The 10,728-nt window shown below is 62.5% G+C and overlaps 1 protein-coding gene across 1 annotated transcript; it reads right to left on the bottom strand.

Moving 5' to 3' along the window:
- Window positions 1-1,231: 1,231 nt before the first annotated feature.
- On the bottom strand, window positions 1,232-4,044 carry CHST12 (carbohydrate sulfotransferase 12). Its single transcript, XM_056128484.1, has 2 exons — window positions 3,945-4,044; window positions 1,232-2,588 (listed from the first exon to the last, which is right to left on the bottom strand). The coding sequence occupies exon 2, from the start codon at window positions 2,517-2,519 to the stop codon at window positions 1,269-1,271; it is 1,251 nt and encodes a 416-aa protein (XP_055984459.1). The 5' UTR covers window positions 2,520-2,588; window positions 3,945-4,044; the 3' UTR covers window positions 1,232-1,268.
- Window positions 4,045-10,728: the final 6,684 nt, after the last annotated feature.

Genomic DNA, 10,728 nt, shown 5'->3' on the forward strand with positions numbered 1-10,728 from the left:
GACATCTGTGCCCATCTGGGAAGACAAGGCATCAGGAGCCAGGCAGGCAGGGGACGCCCCTCCTGCTGAGTGACCCCACAGGAGGGATGTTTCCACTCGCCACTGGCCCTCCCGCGGTGCTTAGGGAACATTCTGGAACCAAAGCTTCTGCTGGGGCCTCCTTGCCCATCAAAGCCCACATTCCCTGAAGACCTGAACTGAGTCTAAGAGCTGGCGAGGGGGACGTCCTGGATCCCGCATGCCTACCATGGCCCCGAGCACCCTGAATCCCCCTCCCCCAAGGGCCCCTTAACGCCGCGGCCTCCTGAGCCTTGCCACTTCTCTCCAGGCTGTCCCTGACTGCTGCTGTCCCCCCCAGTCCACCCCCATGTCACGTCCTCAGGACCTGCCCCTGCTCTCTGACATCCCAGCCTGCTGTCAGGTACCCAACAACCTTCTCACACCCCACAGCCCCCAATCCCAAGCAAAGCCACCTCAGGACCCACCCCAGAAGGTTCTAGAATGGGGGTCCCAGGAGCATCCCTGCTGCAGCTTCAGACACCTCCTCACCCCAACCCAGGGAGAGCGGGGGTCCTGGGGAGTGGTGCGAGAGGAAGCCCCGCTCAGGAGGCAGAGGCAGGCGGGCGCCTCCCAACACCCTGACACATGTGTCTGCGGACCCTTCCTGACCATGGGCTTAGACCAAATCTGCAGGCCCCGAGCCCAGCCACCAGGTGACCTGAAACACTCCCGGGCAAACATACGCAGCCGGTCCTCTGGGAGCCTGGACCACAGAGCGGGACAGCTGAGGACAGGCCCCTCCTCTGGGCTGTGGTCTCAGCAGCAATCCTACGTAACACTGTGGGGACACGCCGGGCACAGCTGGGCCAGTGGCTTGTGTGGTCACCGGCGAGGCCTGAGGGAACCTGGGGGCTGGATGTCAGCCTGTCTGGGGCTGACCTGAGGGGCCTCCCAGGCCACAGCACCCCCAGCAGGACCCCCAGCACTGCGCGGGCCCCCACACCATGCCAGGAGTGACCCTGAGCACAGCCAGGAGTAAGCCCTGGTGTGAACACAAAACAACAAAGCCAGAGCTCTGACGGTCCCTGGGGGACCCACTGTCCCCCTCCAGGAGTGGGGCCTCGGGGACCCAGGGAGAGCGGGCGCTGGGCTGGCCGCCTGTGGTCAGAAAAGCTTTAATAAAGCCACTGTGGCGGGCGGGGTGGGGGAGGGCAAGGACCAGAGGGGCCCCGGGGACAACGGCAGCGGCCCCCACCTCCCCTGCCGCCTCAGTCTCGGAGCAGGTTCTCGGGCTTGGGGTAGCCGAAGAGAACAAAGTCGGCCTCGTACAGCTGGTAGAGCTGCCGCCGCCAGGCCAGTGGAATGGAGGCGAACCAGCCCTCCTCCCAGCTGCTGGCCGTCCGGTTGCGGTAGCTGGGCGGGAAGCGCAAGCGCTGGTCCACCTTGAGCAGCCGCAGCAGCTGCGCCGCGTCCTGGTCCAGCGTCTCCAGCTTGCCCACGAAGTCGTAGTCGATCTGGCAGGGGTGGCAGAGGCGGTGCACCTGCCGCCAGTGCTCGTTGAAGGGCCCCAGCTGCTCCGTGTGCGGGTCCAGCAGGTACTGGATAAAGTTGGCGAAGGACACGCGCAGGCCGGCGCTAAAAGCCTCGTGCGCGGAGGCGGGCGGGCGGCTGTGGTTGGAGTAGCGGCGCAGCATGGGCACCGCGAAGCGGCGGTAGAACTCCTCGTTCTCCAGCTCGAACTTGCTGCGGAAGGCGGAGATGAGGCGCACGAAGGGGTCGCGCACGAAGAGGAACTTGGTGTACGTGCGCAGCCGCAGCTTCATGAGGCGGCGCGACAGGGGCCCGTAGCGGCGCCAGAACTTGCTGAAGGTCAGGTGGACGCTGGCGTTGTGCACCAGCGCGTGCGGGATGGCCAGCGGGTCGCGGAAGGGCGCGCCGGCGTCCAGCGGGCTCCCGCTGAGCACGATCATGACGCGCTTCCAGTTGGTGCAGGCCACCTTGGGCACGTAGCAGTAGATGACGCCGTGGCGGTCGTCCACGATGAGGTGGTTCAGCTCGTAGCTGGGGATGTCGTCGAAGGAGCGCTCCTTGGAGGGGAAGGCCAGGCTGGCGTTGGCGCAGAAGTCGCGCAGCACGCTCCTGCGCCGGGCCTGCCGCTCCCCAGCCGCCGCGGCGGGCTGCTGGGCGGCGGCGTGCGGGGACCAGTCGTAACCCCGCACGCTCTCCTCAGCGTTGCTCCCCGGGGCTGCAGGCCGAGGCTCCGGCTTCCTGCTGGGCAGGTCGCCCGGCTCGGTGCCAGGGCCGAAGAGCCTCTTGAGGACAGCGTCCCGGCTGTCCGGGGGCTCCTTCCCGGGGCCCGGGCTGGGGGTGGGGAGCGGTCCCGGCGGGTGTGGCCGGGAGATGGCCACATGCAGGTAAAAGTGGGCTGTGCCCACGTTGTCCCAGTACACGATGATCAGCAGGACCATGAACACAAATCCCACGGCCAGCCACAGGCGCCAGGGCCGTGCCTTGCTCATCCTGGCCGGGCGGGGGCGGGCGCTGCGGCCCCTCAGTCCAGCTTCATGCAGAGACCTGCCAGGGGGAACCTGCGGGCAGCACAAGGGCCAGTCAGCACTGCGGGCCCAGCTCAGCTCTCCGGAGGGGCTCTCACAAACACACACATACGTGCACAAATGCACATGCAGACACATGCTCACACACGCACGCATGCTCATGCGTACGTGCTCACACACACGCTGGCTGGCAGCTGAGAGCTTCAAATGGGTCTGGGATAGGCCCAGAGGGGCAGGTGAGTCAGACAGGATGTCAGAGACCTTTCTCACAGCCTGCGGACGAGCAGACCACCAGCCCTGGGTGCCAAAACACAGATCTCGGCCGTGAAGAGCGATGCAGGGCTGAAGGGGGCCCCGTGGTGGGGTGAGGGGGCAGGCTGAGAGCAGATCAGCACTGAATGCGCGGGGCTGGAGAGACAACAGGACGCAGCGAGGCCTCAGCCCGGCACATGGCCGACCCAGGCTTCACCCCCCACTGCCCTGTCTCCCGTCTCCCGGAGAGCACAGCCCCTGGACACTCGCAGGGGACGAGATGCCGTGTAGGGCCCCTGTCCTCACCCACCGTGACACAGAGCCACGCAGGGAGGGCCCCGGGAGTCCCAGTCTGTTTCTGTTTTTTTTTTGCTTTTTGGGTCACACCCAGCGATGCACAGGGGTTACTCCTGGCTCATGCACGCAGGAATTACTCCTGGCGGTGCTCAGGGGACCATCTGGGATGCTTGGGAATCAAACCCGGGTCGGCCACGTGTAAAGCAAACGCCCTACCCGCTATGCTATCGTGTCAGTCCGGGGGTCCCAGTCTGAACTGAGAGGGGCAGAGGTCGGAGGCCATGGCAGGCTCTGCTCTCAGGGCAGGCTGAGGTCTGCGGCTCTACTCTGGCATTCGGGCCTCCTAGAGTCACCGTGAGGTGGATGCGGACACTGCTCAGGACAAGTGTGATCTTGCCCACACCCAGGACCACTCCAGGTAAAGAAGCTGCCAGAAGGGCTTTTGGGAGGTGGTGGTCTCCAGAGGCCACCCCCGGGGACGGTGCCCCAGGAATTGTCCCAGTCACTGAGAGGTCTGTGACGCCTGGCGCCAGGGTTGCCACACGCACAGTGTGGGCTCTGGGCTGCAGTAGGGGTCTGACGGCCCGGGGAAGGGTCCCCTGGGAAGGGTCCTGCACTGAGCACTATGGCCATGGCAGCAGTGACATGTCTGGCTGTCACCGGCATGAAGCTGCAGCCCTGGCCAAGGACAGACTGAGCTGCTGCGGACATAGGCAGACTTGCAGCCCACACACGCCCCCCAGCGGCAGTGCCCGCCCCACCCCATCACATTTTCATGTTAGTGGCGCACCCGCCAGTTCAGGAGCCATTTCTGGATCTGTAAAGGAACAAGGGACTCACCACTCAGGGTCTACGGACGGCACCTTGGGTTGCGGCCATGTCCGGGGCAGCAGCAGGGCAGTGCTGAGGGTCATCTGATACCCAAGTCAGAGGCCACACGTGGCAGGAGGGGGGCAGCATGACGCCTGTGGAGAGACGTGGGTGGGATGAGGCATGGGGGCCACTGAGCCTGTGACATGCATTCTGTGCAGGAGGACGGCGAGGCAACTCCTACTGCCCAAGCACCGGAGAGAAAGGTGCTGAGCTCTCGCTCCTTTTACCCCAAGAAAAGGAGGGCAGTCCAGGGACAAGACAAGGTGGAGGCATGTCCCCCACCTGGCCTGATCCCTGCCCCCTCCATATGGTACCCCAAGTGATTCCTGGGCACAGAGCCAGGAGTAAGTCTTGAGCACAAGCAGGTGTTTCCCAAATACTTTACTGTCCTCCCGTTGTTCATCAATTTGCTCGAGTGGGCCCAGTAAGGTCTCTATCATGAGATTTGTTGTTACTGTGTCTGGCATATCGAATACATCACGGGGAGCTTGCCAGGCTTTGCCGTGCAGGCGAGATACTCTCGGTAGCTTGCCGGGCTCTCCGAGAGGGGCGGAGGAATCGAACTCGGGCTGGTCATGTTGGCCGCTTGCAAGGCAAATGCCCTACCCACTGTACCCAAATACAAAGAAAAGAATTTAAAAAGTGCCGGGGAGAAGGCAAGGAGTGGGGTGGGGCAGGGTCGTGCCTGGGCTTGCCAGAATCGCCTGGCACCACAGGATGGAGAATCGGGAGTCTGAACCGTGGCGAGCCCACTGCAAGGCCAAGGGTGCTCAGGAGTGAATGCAGCCCAGGGCGCCCTGGGTGGTGGCCAATAAAATCCAGACAGACCTGAGAGCCAAGCACCCAGCAGTCAGCAGGCACGGCCTCCTTGGTGCTGTAGCTGATGGGCTGTGGTGTGGTTCTGTGGCGAGCAGTCACAGACCAAGAGGGAGAGGACAGGGACAGCAGGAGGGGGCGGGAGCAGACAGGGGACACGTGGCCCTGTGTCAGGCACTCCGCGTCCACAACGGGCATTAGGCATCGTTCCCCAAGTGAGCCCCCGCTCCCCACAGCATCCATGCCTGCCAGCATGTGGGGTGGGGGAGCAAACGTATTTGTGTGTGTGAATGCAAGCACACGAAAGCATGTGAGCACTTGTGTACGTGTGCAAGTCCGTGTGTGAAAGCGTTGTATGTGAGTGTGCAAGCACATGTGTCTCTGAGTTGAGTGTGTATGTGTGCCCTAAAGATGGGGGAGATCCCAGAACCCAGCGGCTTCTGGCAGAAATCCCTCTGGACTTACTATAATATCAGAAATCCAAAATTGCGCGGCCGCTATTGCGGCCACACGACATCACATGCTCTTCATTGTCAGAAATAGAAAACAAATTATCTAATGATACCTTCTCAGCAAGTCTGAATGTTGGGGGAAAATTCCAAATAATAATGGTAGGTCTTCTGTCAAAAAATGGAATATAATCAAAGTAGAGTGTAAAGTGGAAATCATCTGCCACATTGGCAGGGGAAGGGGTGGGGGGGTGTACTGGGGTTCTTGGTGATGGAAAATGTGCACTGGTGAAGGGATGGGTGTTTGGTCATTGTGTGACAGAGACTTAAACTTGAAAGCTTTGTAACTGTTCTCACCGTGATTCAATAAAATAAATAAATATGGGGGAGTTGTCAGGCAGGTGCTGGGTTCCCTTCCTGGGTGACACTGACTCACTTGTTTCCTTCCTGGGTGACAGTGATTCAATGTTTCCTTCCTGGGTGATACTGTTCCACTGTTTCCTTCCTGGGTGACAATGTTTCCTTCAACAGGTAACATTGTTTCCTTTCACATCTTTATAATCTTGTGACAAAATAAGCACTTTGTTTCACTTGAATGGCTTCAGCCAGGTTGAAGAGAAGGGGCCATCTGCATCTTGGGCAGCTTTCCTTGACTCCGTGGCCCTCAGGGCTGCCCAGTTGCCCAGCCGGAGAGGCCTCTTCTTCGGACCCAGTTCTGGGATCCTGCCTGCGGTCCCCATGGGGCCTGAGCAGCTCGGGTGGGCTATGGCAGCAAGGGCCCCTTCAGTCCTCAGGGCTGAAGAGGCAGCAGTTGGGAGGAAGGCACTTGCCATGCACATAGCTGAGCCCAGCTGCATCGCTGGTACTGCATAGGGTTCCCTGAACACCACCAGGTGTGAGACCAAGCATCTCCAGGTATATCCCCAAATCAAACCAAAGGGCGTCTCCAGCGAGCCTGTATTTGTTTTGTAGAAAGGTACTCAAAAATATGGACTCGGGGGCTGGAGCGATAGCACAGTGGGGAGGGTGTTTGCCTTGCCATGTGGCCAACCCGGGTTCGATTCTCAGCATCCCATATGGTCCCCTGAGCACCGCCAGGGGTGATTCCTGAGTGCAGAGCCAGGAGTAATCCCTGTGCATCGCCGGGTATGACCCAAAAAAGCCAAAAAAATAAAATAAAATAAAATAAAATAGACTAAGAACGGACACTGGCCTGATGTAAAGCACAAAGGACGGGAAAGGCTGACGATGACTGTGGGCCTGGTGGTGCCTTCAGACACAACAGCAAGGTGACCCATGAGCAAGACGAGGTCCCACAGAGACCCGTGCACGCCCCTCATGGCAGCTTTGCTCTGTATGCCACAGACACAACTACTGATACCCCCGCAGAGAACAAATGAGCATGGAGCGAGCTGGCCAGCGGGAGCCTCTTGGTGATGGCAGACACCTTCACACGTGACAACACAAGCAGAGCTGCTCACCAGCCGCGTGGCCCCCGCAGAGCCCCCTCTGAGCCACTTCCAGGCACTTGGAGACCGCAGGGAAGCAGAGCGTCCTGATAATCAGCTCTGGAGCTGAGCTGGTCTCATGCACGCCAACCTCCACGGGAAAAACTCATACACGGGACAGCTCCCATGGTCTGCACAGTGGGTAGACCTGGACGCCCCCGACTGGGTCCAGACATGTCCATGTGTCTGAGCTTCTTAGCTCTGCGACCCTTACCTGGTGGGGGTCCATGCCTGCCCACCGGCACAGGGTATCTAAGTGGACGGACCCCACCCTGGATCTGCACACAGCTCCCCTAGGAGCTCTGGAAGTCACACCCCTGCCCCCAGCTCCCGCCCCTCCCCTGCAGGCAGCCCCAGAGTTCTGAGATTCTGGACATGCATCCTCATGCCCTAGCTCTCCATCAGGGCTGTGGAAGCAAGTGCAGGACCAAGAAGTCCTGGCTCCCTCCTACGCGTGCAGTTCCGGCGGCCATGCTGCCCCTGGAGCAGTGGCCCCTGCCCCCTCTGACCCACCTGCCTCTGGTCACACACAGGCTCCAGGGGAGGGGATCTGGTTCCAGGGTGTCCCCTTGGCTGCTGAGCTGAAGCTCGGGCCATCTGCTTTTCCATCCCCCTCAGATTCCTGCCTTTCTCCTCTTGCTTCTCTGTTCTACTTCCTGAGGTTTTGTTTTCGCTTTGAGTCACACTGGGCAGTGCTCAGGGGCTCCATCTGGTCTGTGCTGAGGGCTCAGCGCGGCATGCAGGAACCGCCTCCTGCCCATCATCTCCTTCAGGCCCCTCACTGGACTCAAGGATCATCCCACTGCTACCCCAGGAGCTCTGGGCTCAGTGGGTTCTTTGTGTCTGTTGCTTCTCCCCAGCCCCAGCAGGGCTGTGCGTTCAGAGTCCCAAGCAAGTGAGGGATGGGCCCCGTCTCAGACGCTAGGCAGATGCTGGACTGTGCAGCCGCATATCGGAGCATTTCTCTGCCCCACCCTCTGGTGTCTGCTGAAAGGCATCTCTCGGCACTGTGTCCCCTGTGGCTCTCAGGAGTCGGGAGCTCATGTCAGCTCATGTCTTTGCCCCTGTGTCAGGAAGCAAGGCTGGAAGTCACCTGCTGAGGGTCTTGAGTCAGATCCTTCCTGGAGGACCAGGGCTGGTGGGGGTGCCCCTCCCCTACTCCACCCACAGCTCTGGTCCATCCCCGGAACTGCCACCACCAGCAGGGAGCACTGAGCCACGGGTACCGATGGGCCCAGCACAGCCTCCAACCTGCGACAGGGCCCAAGCAAGAATCAACTCTCGCTGACTGAGACAAACAGGGCCCTGGCCGATAACACAGCAGCAGGGAGGGGGCTGCCCCGGCACACAGCCAACCCAGGTTTGATCCCCGGCACCACACAGGGCCCCCCAAGCCCACCAGGTGTGACACCTGAGCACTGCTGGGTATGGCCCAACACACTCCACCCTCAAAAGACCAACACTGGAAGGAGAGATGAGGGTCTAAAGCTGTCCCCATGAGGGGCAGGGAAGACAGGCACGCAGACTCTGCAGGGAACCCCCCCACAACACATGGTGACAGCCGCTGTGGCCTCCACACACTCTCCCTGAGCCTGGAGTCCACACAAGAGTATTGTCTTCCTCGAACCCACACACGGCAGGTCTCACAGAGGCTCTGCCCCACCCTGCCCACCCGCCCATCACGGCCAAGGACCAGCTCTGCTTAGTGCCGGAAGAAAGCCCAGTCACGCAACCTTTCCCACAAAGTGCCACAAAACCTTGTGTGTCGGGGCTGGAGCGGTAGCACAGCAGGTAGGGCGTTTGCCTTGGCGCCACTGACCTGGGCTTGAATCCCAGCATCCTGAGCACCACCAGGCGTAATTCCTGAGTGCAGAACCAGGAGTAACCCCTGAACATCGCTGGGTGTAACCCCCCCCCAAAAAAAACCCTTGTGGGTCGATGCCCTCCAGCTGGAAGCCCCTGTCCAACCTCGACCACTGTCCTGGGTCCTACAAGCCTGGCAGTCCCCCCCACCCCAGTCCGTCCCAACCTCCATGTGCCGCCAGGGCGGACAGCTCCCCGGCCAGGACCCAGTCCAAACCGCCAGCGGACACAGCACCCCTTTGTATCTCAGAGTCTGAGTTTTCCTTGTGGTCACCCTGGGGTGCTCAGGATTTCCTCCTGGCCTCGTACACAGGGGTCACACACATAACGGCAGGGCTGGACCCCGGATGACCGCATGCAAGACAAGCCCCAAGCCCCCACCCCCCAGCAGGGAGGACCCCCCGCTTCCTCACCTCTGACCACCCACTGGCCTCCACCCGGCATGTCCAGCCCCCACCGTCACTGGCACCACCCAGTGAACTTCCCAGCCCCAGGGATGCGCCGTGCCCGCCCGCTGCCCCCGGGGCCCCGTGCCCCGCGCCCGGCCGGCTCTGCGCACCCCGCTTCTCACCCCCTCGAGAAGTTCCTGAATTCAGAAGGACCAAGACGTGACTCAGCAGCAAACGAGCAGGGGAACTCGCGCCCCTGCTGCGGCGCGCCCGGCGGGGAGCGGCCGGCCTGGAAAGTTCCGGGGTGCGCGGGCCCCCGCAGGCGCCGGGCAGGGATGCCCCGATCACCGGCAGCGCTGCGCCCGCCCGGGAACCCTGGAGCTCCCGCCCTTCCACCCCCACATTCCCCTTCCCCCGGCTCAGAGAGGGTGCGAGGCGGGCCGAGGGCACACAGCGCCGCGAGGGTCCGGGGACGCGCGCGCGCCGCTCACCTCGCGCCGCCGCCGCCGCCCCAGCGCCGCCGCTCAGCACGCCCCGCCCCGCCCCGCGCAGGCCCCGCCCCGCCCTGGGTCCCGCCCCCAATCCTCTTCTCGCGAGAAGCGCGGAGACCGAGGGGGGCGACCGTCCTCTGCGCGCCTGCGCCCTTGGCACCCGCTCCGCCCCCGCCCAGCCACGTGGCGCCGCATTTATGGCCAGAGTTAGCCCCGCCCAAGCACTGGCCACGCCCCTTCCAGGCAGCCAATCCTGTTTTGCAGTCCCGGGGCTGACTCCGCCTCCAGAGGGCGGGGCGAGAGGCCGCGGGTGCGGCCGGCGGGTGTGGCCTTGTTCCCCCCCCCCCTCCCCCCCCTCCCGCGCTGAGACCCCAGCTCTTGAGCGCGGTGGGGACCCAGCGGGGCCTTCGTGTTTGGGCCACTGCGCTCAGGGGTCACTCCTGGAGGTGTCCAGGGGACCGTAGGGGGCGCCGGGGGTGGAACCCGGTCGGCTGTGCGCAAGGCCGGAGCCCTCCCCACTGTCCCATCGCTCCTGCCCGCCCAGCTGCGGCTTTGGACTTGCTGTGACCGTGGGCTTCTCTCTCTGATCACCTCTAGGTCCATCCTGGTTGATGGTGGTGGTGCATCGTCATCCCGTGGATGGCCAGACTATGGTCTTAGTGGCCATCCTGTTGACCCTTTCCCAGGGGCTCGGCTTGGACTGGAGCCGAGGGACCAGTGGCGCCCGATGGACTAGGGGTAGTGATAGGTACCCTTGGGGACATGAGACCAGACCGCTGCGCCCTCACCTCCAGCTACGGAGTGAGCTCCAGGCCCTATTCCTCCTTTGCCCCCGGAAAGGGGTTTCTCCAGCAGAGCAAGGCCATGGGGTTCTGGGCCGCAGGGCCGGACAGGGCCACAAGCACTTTGATGCTCATGGCCCTCCCCTCCTCCTCTCCGGTCCCTTCCCCCCACTTCCTCCCTCCACTTCCTCCCCCAACTCCCCTCTCTTCTCTCCCTCCCCCTCCCTCTCTCCTCTTCCTTCCTCCCCTCAGTGCACAACACCTGCTGTCTGAAACAGATTTACTCTTGTTTCCAGGAGTTAGGCCCAGGAGCTAGGTGTGGGCAGGGCGGTGACCCCCCAGCCTCTGCCTGGCTGAACCTGGGTCCCTGGACTCTCTACTGTCTGTCCCTCTCTGCCCACATCCCCTTTCTCGGAAGCCACTCCTGGGCTCCTGCCCTATGTGAGGCCACAC

The sequence above is a fragment of the Sorex fumeus genome, unplaced genomic scaffold (assembly GCF_029834395.1).
Source record: "Sorex fumeus unplaced genomic scaffold, SorFum_2.1 ptg000064l, whole genome shotgun sequence".
NCBI classification, from domain to species: Eukaryota; Metazoa; Chordata; class Mammalia; order Eulipotyphla; family Soricidae; genus Sorex; species Sorex fumeus.